Consider the following 17415-nt stretch of genomic DNA (forward strand, 5'->3'; position numbering starts at 1 on the left):
CTTTATGGCCCTCCGGTATAATACAGGATGATAAAGGTCGGAGTGCAGCTGTGTGTGTGATCGTGGGGGCAGAGGAAGGTGGGGGGCACAACTGACTCTGCCCGCTGATAGAGTGACAATCTTGGATAGAATGAAACTCCATGGATATCCAAGCTGGGCTGCGTAAAATATAGATAAAGAAGCCATCAGTTTCAAGTATTAGAGAAGTCCCTCAGCATGGCCTAGAAGTGTTCCCTGATAACAGGGAAAAACAGACGGATCCAGTTGTCTGTCAGCTTCCGCTGTTTTTTTTTTTTTTTTTAATTTTTAATGCTTATTTATTTTTGAGAGAGAGGGAGACAGAGCATGAGCAGGGGAGGGGCAGAGAGAGAGAGGGAGACACAGAATCCGAAGCAGGCTCCAGGCTCCGAGCTGTCAGCACAGAGCCCGATGTGGGGCTCGAACCCACGAACTGTGAGACCATGACCTGAGCTGAAGTCGGACACTTAACCGCCGAGGCCACCCAGGCGCCCCTGTCAGCTTCCACTTCTAATGGCCGTGCTGAGTTACCTGGAATCACCATAGCATCACACATAACATCTCTGATGGCTCCACCTTGTAAGAGTCAAAGCAATTAATAAAATACCATATTTAGGCTCACAACTTGATCAGTAACTTCCCCTTCTGTAATTTTAGAGTTCAAAATATCGAGATGATTTTTAGTAGTTCAGGACGCAGCAGGAGCAGGTACGGACGGTGTAGTGAGGCTTCATTCCAGGACTGTTTCAGTTGGTCCGGCAGTTGATGGACTGATGTCTGGTGCTCAGAGTGGAGGAGTGGACCGAAATCTAGCCTATACTTTGCTAGCTGTGGGGCTGCCGCAGCCTGGGAGAGGGTGTCTTTTCCTACATCACATAAAGCCCTGTGTAGCCGAACAGCCAATCCCATTGCGGCAGACTTTATCCTCAGGTGCCTAGAACAATGTGGTACAAGCACTGTTTGCCAAGCTGAAGGGAATTTAAGAAAGTTCTCTAGCTTTGAGCATCTAGAAAGAGTTAAAGATCATTCCGATTTTAAAACTTGTGATTCAAAATAAATGTTCATGGTTGCCTTGTACCTGTGTTAAGGAAATATTTTTTATGCCTCTGTCTAGTCAAAACTATAGAGCGAAAACTGGTAACCAAACAGAAGCATCTTGCGGCTACACCAGGAGTAGAAATTTATCCTTTAGTATTCTAGAAATAGCCTTCATGGTATTGTACACAAGAGATTAATTCATTTTTAAAAATTCAACATGGATATGAGGTTTAGTGGTAGTTTATTCATTATTTGGTTTTAGTATTTTTCTGAGTTTTCATAGATCCTCAAATGCCTCTCACTGTCACAGAAGAGTAGCGACTTGGTTCCCCATGGCATGCAGGTGGTATGCCACTGCCTCCCTGATTCCAATCGAGATCGACCCTGGCCTGATTCTCCTTCCTCTGTAGTCAACTGGTGATTCCTCTGGAGGTCGGAAGGAGCTGGGAGCAGAGGAGGAGTAAGGAGCTGTGGTCAAGTCACCTTGTTCAGATCACGTGCTAACACTCCCTGCCTCAAGATTCCATTCTTGGAGCTACAGAAACTTTTTAGTGTGTTCTTGAGGTTCAAAAAGTTTGTTGGCTTCCTTTACATCAAATATGAAGACTGGCCATTGATTTTTGTGTCAGAGCTTTATTAAAATTATTTGTGTCTTACTATTACCATTAATATGGATGTCTTTTTTTTTAATAGGTGAAACTTTATTCTAGGAATATTTGTTTCATCTAGTTCATGAGCTCAAATTATAAGGACTCTAAATGTTACAGAAGTGTTGAGAGATTGGTAAGTATTTAATGTAATAGATATTAACAGTCAAAATACTTGTTTCAGTCTAACCCTTTGAAACTACATAGTTATGTGACATTAATTAAACCCCAAAGTACAAACAACTAAACTTTCTTTTCCTGTAGTAGAGACGGATATACAAATTGTGGTGTATTCATACAGTGGCATTATTGCACAATGGTTTAAAGGAACAAACGTAACATTAAGAGGGAAATGCAAAGTTATAAAGGATACATACAGCATACTATTTATATACATTTTAAAAATAGCTAAAACAATATCGAATATTTTATGGCTATAAAAACATGTATAGAAATGATGAACACCAAGTGAAGAGAGGAAGAAGTTGGGTGGGGTGTGGCTTTCCTGTACTGTAAGGTTTGATTTCTTTGCTCATGCGCGCACACACACACACACACACACACACACACACACACACAAACTGATCTGAACATAGCATAATGTTTAATACATGCCAAATCTGAGTATTGGCTATAACCTCATGTTATGTATCCTTTATACTTTACTGGGTATTCAAAGTATTTAAAAAAATCTTTTTAAAATACCGTGCAATCATCTTTTCAGTTGGCATTCAGAGTGGCTGAAAGGCATTCAGTGAAATTCAACATTCCTAGTAGATGAGTCAGAAGAAATGAATATTTCTTAATGTGCAGAGCAAAAGTGTCCCCTGTCACCCCTACCAATGTTGTTGTGTTAGTGCTAACTAAAGCTGTTAGAGAGAAGAGTGGAAAGCATGTGAATATTGGATAGAAAGATTCAGAATTTTTGTTATTTGTAAATGACAAGGTTTTTTGTCTGGAAATTTCTAAAAAAAAAAAGTTAGTAAGAAGTTTGGGTGTATGATTACTATATCAAAATAAATCTACTTCCTATTTGCCTCCTATAAACCAGTTTTCTATCCTACTTAGAATGTATAATGGAAACAAAATCCCATTTAGAATAGCAGCGAAACCACAAAACATCTAGGAGCAGACCTAACCAGTCATGTATAAAACCTAATACATGTTTCCGACAAGTTTCCACCACAAGGACATAGAGAATAAATGTGCAAGTAGTGCAAGGATGTTCATTGCAGCTCTGTTTGTGATAGTAAGAATGAGAAATAACCTAAATCTTCAATGAGAGATTGGCTACATAGTCAGTAGTACATCTGTGTAATGAAACACAGGTAATGTGCACCTGCAGCAGGATGCCGGGCCGTAAAGAAGAGTGGGAGAGAGCGCAGGTGAACAGATGTCCAAAGTGAACCAAAACAGATAGTAGATCATTTATGTATAAGATCCTGTGTATGTAACTGTGTGTTTATTTTATGTACATTTAAAAATCAGGAATAACCTACATTTCCGCATGGATTATAATGCTTTTGGCTGACCTGGCATCTTGTGCTCTTAGGAAGTGGGGTTGAAATTATTTCTTCACTACTAAACATTCGTGTTATCTTAGTTTCTGGAAAATAGACCCTAATTATTACCACAATTTTTAGATCTTTCACATTTTTAATATTGCTCAAGTTGCAGCGTGCCTTGCACTTCGTGGTGTCTAGGGAGCCCTGTCGGCAGGCTGCCCTCGCGAAGGGGTTGTTCGTGCCTGCTCACGAGTGAACTTGGTCACAGCTGTTCATATCAGTACTGCAGCTGAGTTACATGCACCATCGGTACGATATCTGATGAGTTTTAAATGTTTCCGGGTTGTTTTCGGACACTTTTTGCTGATCCCATCTGGTAAGATCAAGAAAACACCTGCATCAGAACTCACAGAATGATGTCAGCATCTTTGGAAGAAAATCCCAGGAGCAGTGGGAGATGGTGCGTCTCATAGGGTGGATGGTCTAGATGGCCCAGAAGGGGATATTGTATGGAAAATTCTAAGTGATAAGAAGGCAGTGTGTTACACTTTAACTGGCAGTCTTATTTCTGTTTTAGTGGAACACTAACATTATTTCTCTTATGTAAGTAATTATGTACCTTAAAATCAGTGACAGATTAGGTGAAATAAGTCAATAAAATTGGATAACTATGGACTGAATATGAACTAGTTTATATTATTATATACATATATATAATTAGTATGTGTTATCATAAATTATTATAAACTATTTGATGTATGGAATAATTTTTACCTTATGAAAGCTTATAGAGAACCAGCATTTATGTAAGAGAAATTATTGCTGCAATTTTGGATAGATGAGTAACGTACATTTTTTTAATACTTTTTCCTAGTGATCAATAATATTAAAAGCAATGATCTTTGTTACACTAAAGAAAGGATTGCTTTGTAATAATACCTAGGATCCTGATAGGAATCCAGGAATTAAATCGATCAAGCCCAAGACTGAACAGGAACCAAAGTAGTATTAGGACTTTCTTTGGTTTCTCCCTTTTGTGTTTATCTGCTTCTCTTTGCATCCTGGTGGTTCATTTTCACCCAGTTGGCTTCTTCTGAGCCTCAACCACCTCCTGATAACCACCATGGGCCCATATTTATGTGACTTTTCAGCACATCAGCTATGCCCTTTAATTCAAATTCCCATGAGAAAGAAAGAAAGCCTGATTAGCTCAATGCCTCTTTGCAAGCTGCATTGAACAAGTCACATCTTGCAGCCAGATGTTCATCGGCTGCCCCATGAATCAGGTGTGCTTCGGTTGATTAGTGCTCAGATGCCAGCCTTGTCCCTTGGCAGTAGGCATGGTCATATGGTCCACTGCCTTCTCAGCAGGGGCTCTGAGGCAGGTTCCTGCCAACGCCCATGGGTGAAGGAAGACTCTACAATATGCATCTTATTTAATTTAACCTCTTCAGGTTAAAAAGTTTTTAAAGGTTACTGGCTGTTCCAAAAGTACCTTTAGCCCTAAGATGAGACTGTTCTGAAGTTCTTTGGAGATTTTATTGCTTGTGATTTTTCCTTTCTAAATAGTTGCACATTTTGGGGCGCCTGGGTGGCTCAGTTGGTTAAGCGACTGACATCAGCTCAGGTCACGATCTCATGGTTTGTGTGTTTGAGACCCACGTCGGGCTCTGGGCTGACAGCTCAAAGCCTGGAGCCTGCTTCGGAATCTGTGTCCTTTTTTCTCTCTGTCCCTCCCCCACTTGCTCTTTCTCTCTCAAAAATAAATAAAGATTTAAAAAAATATTTTAAATAGTTACGTTTTTCTTTATATTGGTGTTTCCCCTCTCTTTGGTCTGCTTTACCTTATTTTCCTTCATCTTAAAATGTCACGTTGCCCTTTATTTGATTTAAATGTGTAGTAGGAAGCAGAGTGGCATAACTTAAGCTGCTAGAATTGTTCAATTTTTATTTACCTGGTGGTAAATCCTTTTTGTTTCCATTAACTGAACTCTGGTGTTTGCAGCGGGGGGGCATCACTGATTGTCAGCTCCATCACATGAAAAATAGTTCATAGTTTTTAAAAGGTCCATTCATATTTTTAAACCATGTAAAGCAAGAATGTTTTATGAGTGTATTTTTATTCTACGATGCGGCTCTTTAAGAAGGTGGGGATCTACCTTAACTGCCACCAGTCACTAGTGCATCTTCTGTGGTGCTTTCACTTCCCGTTCTTGGTTGTGCTCAGCCATTTCCATACCTGGGACTAATTTCTGCCATGCAAGAATATTTAAGGAGCCCTGGCTAGATAAGATCTGTGTCTGAAAATATTATAGGGTTAAGTACCAATGCCCAATAATTTAAAGTCAGGCTTTAGTTAAAAACAAACAGCCTTAAAAACACCTGGTTTTAAACGTAAATTTTTATTTCTCTAATCTTCTTTTTTGTAATATTTATCTTATAGCTCGGTCATGAGCACCGACAGTAACTCACTGGCACGTGAATTTCTGACGGATGTCAACCGGCTTTGCAATGCAGTGGTCCAGAGGGTGGAGGCCAGGGAGGAAGAGGAAGAGGAGACACATATGGCAACCCTTGGACATTACCTTGTCCACGGCCGAGGATTTCTGTTACTCACCAAGCTAAATTCTATCATCGATCAGGTAACATTTCGTATCAAATAATTTTTTTCCTCAGTGTATCGTAGTTAATTACAGATACGTGATTTCTGAGTTACATAGTTTGTAAGAGTCTCTTTGAGATAAAGTCCTATCTCTCACATCACTCCCAACAAAGAAAAGCAGCCTCATTTATGAACATACTATTTATTTGGATACTTTCCAAAATGTCAGAAGTGTCTTAGGTTATAAATGGCCTTAGGATTCTAAGATGGCCTCATCCATATTATGCTTTTTGTCCTAATATCAGTGTGAGATAACTATGATTATTACTAAGGATATAAGACTACGATTCAGAAACATTATGAATTCGCACTTTCAATAAATGTCAGATATATTTTTTGAAAAATTTAGTGTAAATTATACTTAGGGAGCTTACTAATTCTGGTGTAAAAGTAGAGAATGCTTTGTGTACGTCTAGTTTTTTGTACCTTATTGTGTTTGCTTAAAGTATGGTCTGAACATATAGCATTTTATTGTTTCCTTATTATAGAATTAACGGAAATTTAAAGCTAGTTGGGGGATGGAGATGTCATCCAATCTTTTTTTTTTTTTTTTTTTAAGGTTTATTCATTTTTCAGAGACAGAGACAGAGCGTGAGGGGGGAGGAGCAGGAGAGAGGGAGACACAGAATCGGAAGCAGGCTCCAGGCTCTGAGCTGTCAGCACAGAGCCGGACGCGGGACTCAAACCCACAAATCATGAGATCATGACCTGAGCTGAAGTCAGACACTTAGCCGACTGAGCCACCCAGACACCCCAATCTTCTTTTATAGATGAAAAACTCAGGTGCAGAAACATTAAGTAACTCAGACAGGGTTAACTTGAAGCCCAAATGTGATTTATATCTTTGCTTTGTTTTAGTAGAAAATAAATATGTATTTTATGAAAGAAAAATTTCACTATCTGCTTTCAGGAGACTAATTTATGTGGTTAAATAATATTTCAGTTAACTTGAAAAGGCCCCTATAGCACCAATATGACAGACATTTTTATTTATTTTTATTTTTTTTTAACATTTATTTATTTTTGAGACAGAGAGCATGAACAGGGGAGGGTCAGAGAAAGAGGGAGACACAGAATCCGAAACAGGCTCCAGGCTCTGAGCTGTCAGCACAGAGCCCGACGCGGGGCTCGAACCCATGGACCGTGAGATCATGACCTGAGCCGAAGTCGGATGCTTAACCGACTGAGCCACCCAGGCGCCCCATGACAGACATTTTTAAACACTGATATATGTTACTGGTTTCAGATATAAACTTAACCATTATTAAAATTTCTTTGCTATGAAGGCATTTTGCTAATACATATATTGGGTAAAGACAGAGACTAAAATTAAACAATGCCTCTGTTCTCACAATAAGCTAAGGAGCCTAACATATATATCAGGAAGTATTTGTTCACTGTGGTGTCCACCTGTCATGAAATTTTCCAGAGTATTTTCAGGTTTATATATTTTTATTCCTTTTCATGAATTTTATGTATTAATTATGTAGCTACATATAATTTAATTTTTGTATTTTGTATGATTTTTTTCAAAAATAAAACTTAAAGTTAGAAAAAATTATTTGTTAGATCATGTGTAATGATTTTTATTTCAAAATTTTGGTGATATAATAAGCATATCATGCTCTGTTCATTTTCTTACCCCACATTAGAACAATTCAGTGCTTTCTCTTTTTTTTTTAAAGATACATAAATAGCATCAGAAATATCAAATACTCAGGAATAAATCTAATAAAATATGCACAGATTTCTACACAGAATTCTATAAAACATTACTGAGGGAAACTAAAGAAGACCCAAATAAGTGTAGGACTATGTAATTTTCACGTATTGGAAAAGTCAATAGTGTAAGGATACTTTTTATTTCCAAATTTATGTATAGATTCCACAATGTAATCCCAATCAAAATTTCAGGAGGTTTTTAATGAAAGCTGTATTAAGATATAATCCATTTATCCTAGAATTCACCCATTTCATGTGTACAACTCAGTGGTTTTTAGCATAATCACAGATACACGCAACCATCACCATAGTCAATTTTAGAACATTTCATCACCTCGAACAGGGACCTGGTTCCTTTTAGCTGTCACTCCCTTATCCTTCCCATCCCCCTCAGCCCTAAGCAAACACTAGTCTACTTTCTCTTTCTATAGTTATATGCTTTCTCTTTTAAGTCATGAAATACCTTTTAATGTATTATTAAATGACTGAAACCATTCAAGTCATAATTTCAACAATATTTTTTCCTAGGGTAATATCTTGTGTTCCCTTTTCCCCAGTCATTCACTTTTGGAATTATTTAGAGCAATGGAAGTAGGAACAGTAGAAGTAGAAGTAGGGAGCAAATAAATAGCCATTTAAAAAATAGGGCTTTTTAGGGCACCTGAGTGGCCCAGTCGGTTAAGCATCCAACTTCGGCTCAGGTCATGATCTCACAGTTGGTGGATTCAAACCCCAAGTCAGGCTCCGTGCTGACAGCTCAGAGCCTGGAGCCTGCTTTGGATTCTGTGTCTCCGTCACTCTCTGACCCTCCCCCTGTCTCTCTGACCTCTGACCCTGTCTCTCTGTCTCGCAAAAACAAATAAACATTAAAAAAAATAATTAAAAAGGGCATCTGGGTGGCTCAGTTGGTTAAGAATCTGACTTCAGCTCAGGTCATGATCTCACGGTCCATGAGTTCAAGCCCCATGTCGGGCTCTGTGCTGACAGCTCAGAGCCTGGAGCCTGTTTCAGATTCTGTGTCTCCCTCTCTCTACCTGTCCCCTGCTTGCACTCTGTCTCTTTCTCTCGAAAATAAACATTGGGGCACCTAGGTGGCTCAGTCAGTTAGGTGTCTGACTTCAGCTCAGGTCATGATCTCACAGTTCATGGGTTCGAGCCCCACATCGGGCTCTGTGCTGACAGCTTGGAGCCTGGAGCTTGCTTTGAATTCTATGTCTTCCTCTCTCTCTGCTCCTCCCCCGTTCATGGCTCTGTCTCTGTCTCTTTGACAAAAATAAATAAAAACATTTAAAAATAAAAAATAAATAAACATTAAAAAAAATTTAATTTAAAAATAAAGATAAATAAAAAATAGGGCTTATTAACACTTAATTATTTAAACCAGGAAATGGAGAATGATCATTTGAATCTTTAAGGGGAATTTAATTGTACAAGTTTAATCATTTCACGTGGAATCAAAACACTAGATTCAAAGCTGTGCATTTCAATAGGAACTTCAGCTTTTCTGTGTGTGCTTCTCACGAAGGAGCACTTCCTGGGTGCTCTGGGGAGAGACAATTTAAGCCCTTACCTTCCACCTTTGTGCCAGGACTTTATTAATAGATATTTAGTATGAAGAATTAAACAGACTTTTTATTACCGTATAATTTACATGTCAAGAACATACAGATGTAAAGTGTATACAGTTGGGTGATACCTGTGTAACCACGGCCTAGGTCAAAGTCTAGAACGTTTCCACCACTCTAGAAAAAGCTTTTCATGCCCTTTTCAGGCAGCCCTTCCCCTTCTCCCACTCCAATGTAACCACAGTTGTAGTTTCTAACATCTCAGTGTAGTTTTGCTGTTCTAGAACTTCACATAAATGGAATCATGCAGCATGTACTCTCACGTCTCGGATCTTCACCTGTTGTGCGTGAATCAGTAATCCACTGTTTTGTTTCTCATTGGTGTTCTGTTGTGTGGATATACCACCATTCGACCATCTGCCTGTTGTTTAACCATTTGGCTTTCATTTCCTTTTGGCTAATACAAATAAAGCAGCTATGAACATCCTTAAAAAAGCCCTTGTGTGAATATATTTTCATTTTTCCAGGGTAAATATCTAGGCATGCAATTGCTGTGTCGAAGGGTAGGTGTTTAACTTCATAAGAAAGTGTCAGACTGTTTTTTCAAAGTGTTTGTACCACTTTTCATTCTCACCAGCAAGGTATGCGAATTCCAGTTGTTCGTATCTTCCTGATATTTGGCATTGCCAATCTGTTTAATACTAGTCATCCTATGTGAACATGAACTAGTATCTCACTGTGATTTTAATTTGCATTTCTGTGAAAACTAATGATGCTGAGTGCTATTTTATGTGTTCACTGGCTGTTTGTATGACTTCTGTCAAATGTCTGCTTAAGTTTTGTGCCCATTTTAAAAGTCAGGTTATTTGTTTGGCATCCAGTTGCAGGGGGTTTTGTTTGTTTGTTTGTTTGTTTTTAGTGTATTCTGGATACAAGTCTTTGTTGGATTACAAATAGGTTCTTTGTGGCTTGCCTTTTCATTTCTTAACAATGCCTTTAGAACAGCAGGGGTTTTTGTGTGAGTAGCATGTTTTGTATTCTAAGAAATCCTTAGCTTGCATCCCAAAGTCATAAAGATATTGTTTTTTTTTTTCCCTAGAATCTTTTTAATTAGTATTTTTATTTTGAGGTCTGTGATCCACGTTGAGTTAATGTTAGTTACCCAGTTATTCCAGCAACATTTCTTCTTAAGAGTCTGCTCTTTCCCCCAGTGGCCTTGGTACCTATGTGAAAAATCAGTTAACCATTTATGTGGAGTTCATTTCTAGACTCTTCTGTTCCATTTATCTGTCATCTGTTCTTTCACTGATACCGTACTGTTTGGGTTACTGTGGCCATTACAGTATATCTAGAAATTAGGTTGTACAAGTTCTTCAATGTGGTCTTCATTTTCAAGAATGTTTGACTCTTCTAGGTCCTTTGCATTTCCATATACATTTTAGAAGCAGCTTATTCTGCAGAAATGCTTGGTAGGATTTCAGCTGTGATTGCATTGAATCGAGAAACCAGTTTGGAGAGAATCGACAATGTTGAGTTTCTCAGTCTAATATTAGCATGGTGTAAATATCTGTTTATTTGAGTCTTTTTTTTTTTTTAATTTTTTTTTCAACGTTTTTATTTATTTTTGGGACAGAGAGAGACAGAGCATGAACGGGGGAGGGGCAGAGAGAGAGGGAGACACAGAATCGGAAACAGGCTCCAGGCTCCGAGCCATCAGCCCAGAGCCTGACGCGGGGCTCGAACTCACGGACCGCGAGATCGTGACCTGGCTGAAGCCGGACGCTTAACCGACTGCGCCACCCAGGCGCCCCTATTTGAGTCTTTCTAATTGCCCTGCAATATTTTTTGGTTTTTGGTATGGAAGTCTTGCATATTTTTTTGGTAATTTTTTCTGAATATTATTTTTTGATATTATTGTAGTTTGCGTTTAATTTTTTTTATTTTCTGTCATTTGTTGCTCATAGAAATGTAATTGATTTTTGTACATTGACCTTGTGCCCTGTGCCTTTGCTAAATTCACTTATTTATGTTTATTTTGAAAGTTTTCTGTAGAGTCCCTAGGGTTTTCTATGGGCACAATCATATCATCTGTAAATGATAGTAATTTCACTTATTTTCCAATTTGTATACCTTTTATTTCATTTTCTTATCTCTTGCACTGGCTTCTAGTACAAAGGTAGGTGGCAGTGATGAGAGTGGACATCCTGCCTTATGTCTGACCTTAGAGAGAAAACATTCAGTATTTCCACTAAACACGATATTAGCTCTAGGTTTTTCTTAGATGCCTTTTATCAGAAAGAGGGAGTTCTCGTCTATTCCCAGTCTGTTAGAGCTTTTATCCTGAATGGATATTGGGTTTTGTCAATGCCTTTTCTGAATCTGTTGAGACCATCATATTATTTTCTTTTAATTCCGTTAATGTGGGTGAATTACACTGATGGTTTCTAAATGTTGAAACCATCATTTTCATTCCTGGGATAAACCCCATTTGGTCGTGATCTGTTATACACAGACACGTTAATCTGTTTATTCTTTGAGGGAAAGCATAGTCTGCGTACGTAGCAAAAATATATTCTTTTCAATGGTTAAAGATGGCATAGTTGAAGTTTATATGCAGATATTTGTAAGTTTTTTGAAAGAAAATTTGTCCAGCCCAAAAAGGAAGGGTTATCATAGATTTTTAACTTTGGCACCAGTGTTAATGAGATGGGTGGCCTCTTCAGATCTCCATACCCTTATCAGTAACATAAATACTTCAAGTTGGGTGACTTAAAAGATCCCTTCCAACAAAATTGCTACGTGTTTTCATATAACATTGATAATAATGGTTTCTGATTTCTTCTATACCCTGGTTATAAATATAAGTAGCTTAATTCTGGTGTAATGAATAGAAAGTTACAATGACTTATTACCAACACAAGTGTATAAATACTACTTTTTAAAACTCCAATATAGGGGCGCCTGGGTGGCGCAGTCGGTTAAGCGTCCGACTTCAGCCAGGTCACGATCTCGCAGTCTGTGAGTTTGAGCCCCGCGTCGGGCTCTGGGCTGATGGCTCAGAGCCTGGAGCCTGTTTCCGATTCTGTGTCTCCCTCTCTCTCTGCCCCTCCCCCATTCATGCTCTGTCTCTCTCTGTCCCAAAAATAAATAAACATTGGAAAAAAAAAATTTAAAACTCCAATATATAAATACATAATTTCCATATATGTTCACACTTTATGAATGTTCTATAAAGTTTTTACTTATTTTGCTGAGTAAAATATGAAGTTTTATTGGAGGAGGTTATACATTTATGAATAAAGCACTATTTAAAAATTATAATAGGTTTGGAGTGCCTGGGTGGCTCAGTTGGTTAAGCGTCTGACTTTTGGTTTGGGCTCAGGTCATGAGCTCACAGTTCATGAGATCAAGCCCCATGTGGGGCTCTGCACTGATGGAGCAGAGCCTTCTTGGGATTCTCTCTCTCTCCTTCTCTTTCTTTCTCTCCCTCTCTTTCTGCCTTTCTTCCACTTGCACGCGTGTACTCTCTTTCTCAAAATAAATAAACCTATAAAAGGGGTGCCTCGGTGGTTCAGCTGGTTAAGTGACTGAGGTCATGATCTCACCGTTCGTGAGTTCGAGGCCTGTGTCGGGCTCTGTGCAGACAGCACATATTTGAATAAATATTTTTAAAAATATTAAAAAAAATAAACCCAAAAAGAATTGTAATAGGTTTCTTTAATCTTCAGCTGTTTTCTTTGTAAGAGAGTACTTTTTTCTTCCTAATTTTTTTGTAGTATTATCACTTTAATACATAGTACTACATACATGGTTTATCATTGGAATATATAAAATAAGTATTATAAAGACACATCAGACCTTTAGAAATATGGCTACATAATTTGTTCACTGGTTTATTCAGCAGACCATTAAGTACCTAATAAATGCCAGCACCTCTGCTAGATGTAGAGATAAAAGAAGAGAGATGGTCTGTACCAGCACCTCTTAGCTTTTTTTTTTTTTTTTAACTGAAGAGGCTGTTTTATTTTTTTAGTTTTTTTTTTTTTTTTTTTACATTTATTTATTTTTGATAGACACAGAGCACAAGCGGGGGAGGGGCAGAGAATCCGAAGCAGGCTCCGGGCTCCAAGCCATCAGCACAGAGCCCAACACAGGGCTCAAACTCACTTTGAGGTCATGACCTGACCTGAAGTCAGACACCCAACCGACTGAGCCACCCAGGTGCCCCACCAGGACCTCTTAGCCTTTGAAGAGATGGACAAGTTGAAAAAAAAGCAGTGATGACAAAACAGTGTGGAAACATTTGGGGAGTGCAGAGGAGCGGGTCACGAGGAAATGCTTCTTAGAAATTGGTACCTCAAAGTAGGGGTTGGCTATTTAAAGAGGGAGGAAGCATGAGGCCAGAGAAACTGCACATGTAGACCCTGGTGGCTAGAGGAGAAAGAACAAATTCAGTGACCTAGCAGTCGTTTAGAGGAGTTAGAACAAAGGCTGTGTGTGTGGTGTTGGCTACTGAAGACACTGGAAGGCAGGGGCCACGTGATGGCAAGCCTTGTCTACCACATCAAGGAGACTTTAGTTTATTCTGAAAATACTGGGGAGGTTTTTCAACAAGAAAATAGGCAATGAAAATTGTTCTTCAAGTTTGACAAGTAAGTCTTTGGTAATATTTATTAGCAAGAGTTATTTCAGTAGGAAAATAAGGCAAACTTTTAAAGTTAGTAAAGGTGATAATAGTAAGTCAACTTTAGTTTGCTGCATCTAGGTCTACAGATTCTGTTTACACACATGTCAAGATTTATCCATGCATGATTCGTCCAGCATTAATGAGGGCATAGTGGGGTGCTGATATGCCTGCTTCTTGGAGTAGTGAAAGTATCAGCTTAGCCACCAGACAGTGGTGCTAGCCACAGAGAGTAGGTAATCCATTGAGTTATCTCCCTTTACACCCAGGCTAATAGGTAGGAGCAATGACTGTGTCAATTGATTGCTGTGTAACAAACCACATTCCAAAGACTTAGTGGCATAAAACACCATTGATTTGCTTGTGTTTCTGTGAGTTGGAAGTTCAGGTAGGCTCAAATGGGACCACCGCCTTGGCTTCTTGCGGTGTCGTCTGGGCTCATCTCTGAATGTGCGGTCTGTCGGCAGAAGACTAAGGGTTTTTGGATGGGGCTGCTGGCCCGGCTGCCTCAGTTCTCATCCACACGGCTTCTCACGTTTCAGTAGGAGAGACTCAGCTTCTTGACATGGTTGTGCCAGCATTCCGAGAGGGTGAGAAGAGAAGCTGTGGGACGTCACATAACATCACTTCTGCCACGTTCTCTTGGTCAAAGCAAGGCCCAGGGCCAGCCCAGAATTAAGGGATGGGAACATAGACTCCATCATTTCAGAAGATTGTCTGTGGCCACACTTTATCTACTGTAGCCCCTTCTCTGGCCACATTTGTTAGCATTCCTCCCACATTCCATCTCTTGCAGGACTCTCAAAGTTTCGTCCCATCATGGCATCAGGCTTGAAGTTCATGATCTCATGATACAGGTCAGTTCTGGATGCAGATGAGGCTTCCAGGTGCAGCACTTTAGTTACCTGTGAATATGAGAGCCACGCTCAGCCATCCACAATGATGATGAGGGACAAGTTAACCACACTAGATGCTTGCATTCGAAAAGGAGAGTGACCAGAGGCACGTAGCGGTCACTGCCCCCCTGAACTCCTGTCAGGCGTGTGTTGTCAATGCCCCCTATTCTTGGGACAGGGAATGGTTCTGCCCTACTCCATGATTCTCCAGGACCCTTGGCTCCCTCCTCTGGGGTTTCTTCTCTTTCCCGTAAGACATAGCTTATCATGTGCAGCTTTCTTACCCTGCTTCATGCATGGAGAAAAGTGGCTGTTGGTATTTTTCAATAATACAGCTTTCTTGAAAAATGTAACGGGTCTCCTCTGAATTTTAATGGTGTTCACTACATTCCCCAAAAGCCACATCTATAACTGTTTTTGAGACAGACCTCTCTACTTTGGGCACATAAAGCTTATATGGAATAATCCTCGCAAGATTCCGCGTAGGACTTTTGTCTAGCTGATGACATTTACGAGGTACCACCCAAAGTCTTTCTGGAGTCTTAGCAAAGAGTAATACAGCCATTTTATCACCATTCTTTGCTGTCAGGGAAAGAGGAGCGACACCAGGCACTGGCTGGGCAAACTGTGGCCTGCAGTCCAAAATCCTGCCACCAGTGATCTGTTTTTGGACAGCCCACAAGCTAAGAATAGTTGTGAATTTTTAAAGAGTTATTAAAGGAAACAGAAGAATATGCAATAGAGACCATTTAGGACTCAAAAAGCCTAAGATGTTTACCATCTGGTCCTTTAAAAAAAAAAAAAGTGTGGCACCCATTATAATTCAAGAAAAACTATCACCATAATGTTTGACATCCATGAGAAAAAGCAGCGTGTTTAGCTTCCTGAGACATCAAAAGCATTTGGCAAAATTAATCCATTTTTCTTAACAAAAACTCAAAAAATAGATTCAGAGGGTGCCATATGCAAAGGGTAGAAAAACCAGTAATATTTTTAGGAAAAAGCTCCACAATAGAATCAGTAGAAGAATAATTCTCTATGGTTATTTCTGTTTGATATCATGTTTTAAAAACATGCAGTACTGGGGCGCCTGGGTGGCTCAGTCGGTTAAGCGTCCAACTTTAGCTCAGGTCATGATCTCACGGTTTGTGGGTTTGAGCCCCGCTCTGGGCTCTGTGCTGACAGCTCGGAGCCTGGAGCCTGCTTCGGATTCTGTGTCTCCCTCTCCCTCTGCCCCTCCCCCACTTGTGCTCTGTCTCTCTCTGTCTCTCAAAAATAAATAAATGTAAAAAAAAAAAATTAAAAAACATGCAATGGTGAAGTGGAATATGCAAGTAATGACAACTCAATGTGAGAAAGATGGAGTGACAAAAATGCCATTCTTAAAAGCAATACGTACAGAAAACTCCAGAAGATCACTGTTTCCTTTAGCTATAGCTATACAGCTAGAAAATAAAAGAAAAAAGATGCTGTTTACAGTACTAATAGAGTCATGTTCTTATATACGTATGTGTACACATATATATTAGAAATAATTATAACACTCTGGCAGAAGGAATAAAGGACTTAACATATATTTCTGCTTATGTCTGGAATATTCAATTTAATTAGCATGTCGAAGTGCTGATTTAAAGTAATACCATTCATACCAATTAAAATGACTCCAGTAGTCTTCCGTCACGTTCTGAATGCAATTCAAGCTCTAAGCTTAGCCTGTCATCCTGGGGTCCTCGAACCCCATGATCTGGTACCCACCTGCCTTTGCGACTTGCTGGACATCCAACTGGCTTCCCATCTCAGCCCTTCCCCTGGCTCATTTGCCCTTTCTCTCCCATCCTGCCACCATTACTTCTAGACGACCAGGGTAGGCAATTAATATTCCAGTCTAAACCCTTGAATTGTAAAAGGAACAGCCTGACACCTGGTAGGTACTTAAAATATATTTCTTGAATTGAACTAAAAATGTACCACCTGCATGAGAGTGCTTTTCCTGTTTATTATTGGTATACACTTTAAAAAGACATGTTGCAGTCATTTTCCCTGCAGGAGGAGAAACATAAAAATGTAAGTATTAAATGAGAAGGGGTGTGATTTCTACAGATCGGACAGTCCAGGAATAGCCAGGCAATGGATCTGTTTATAGCATGTATTGCCTCAATTGCCTAGTAGGCCATGTTGAGAACTCTCCACTTGGTTGACGTGAGGTAACACCCCATTCTTCTGGACACTGTGACTAATTAGGACCTTGGGAGAGGAAACCAGAGCTTGGTTTGCCCTAGTTTGCCAGGATGCCTGCAAAATAAGAGAAAACGATTTTATGACTTGCAAAAGGATGGAATTAGATGTGTGGTTTCTTTGGAATTCGAAAGGATAAGTAAATCTGGAAATATGCAATACCTAGGAAAGTAAGAGGTCCAGAGGATTACCAAGAGCTTCCCCAGTCATGAATTGTGTTAGAAATTAATTGTGATTGAATGAAGTCAAGAATTGTTCTGTCACTGTTCTATTTATTGGGTCACGGAGAGGCGAGGGGTGTTCTCCTCAGAATGCACTTCCAGCAGAGATGGCAAAAACCAAAAACCTGCACTTGCCACAACCCCATTCTTTTGAAGGGCCCATGGTTTCCAAGAACTAATCCGCTTGGTGAAATGGGGATACAGGCATGCAGTCCAGAGGGG

The 17415-nt window shown here is 39.5% G+C and overlaps 1 protein-coding gene across 9 annotated transcripts in view; it reads left to right on the top strand.

Moving 5' to 3' along the window:
- Positions 1-17415, top strand: part of LYST (lysosomal trafficking regulator) — a 194467-nt gene that overhangs the window by 39287 nt on the left and 137765 nt on the right. For 7 of the 9 annotated variants that reach the window (XM_047826310.1, XM_047826303.1, XM_047826309.1 and 4 more), the window contains 2 exons: positions 1750-1839; positions 5652-5850. In XM_047826310.1, coding sequence (XP_047682266.1) covers positions 5659-5850 — 192 coding nt within the window. In that variant the 5' untranslated portion in view covers positions 1750-1839; positions 5652-5658. The remainder of the gene's footprint in view (positions 1-1749; positions 1840-5651; positions 5851-17415) is intronic. The other 2 variants (XM_047826308.1, XM_047826306.1) reach the window with 1 other exon arrangement.

The sequence above is a fragment of the Prionailurus viverrinus genome, chromosome D2, assembly GCF_022837055.1.
Source record: "Prionailurus viverrinus isolate Anna chromosome D2, UM_Priviv_1.0, whole genome shotgun sequence".
In the NCBI taxonomy this organism is placed as follows: domain Eukaryota; kingdom Metazoa; phylum Chordata; class Mammalia; order Carnivora; family Felidae; genus Prionailurus; species Prionailurus viverrinus.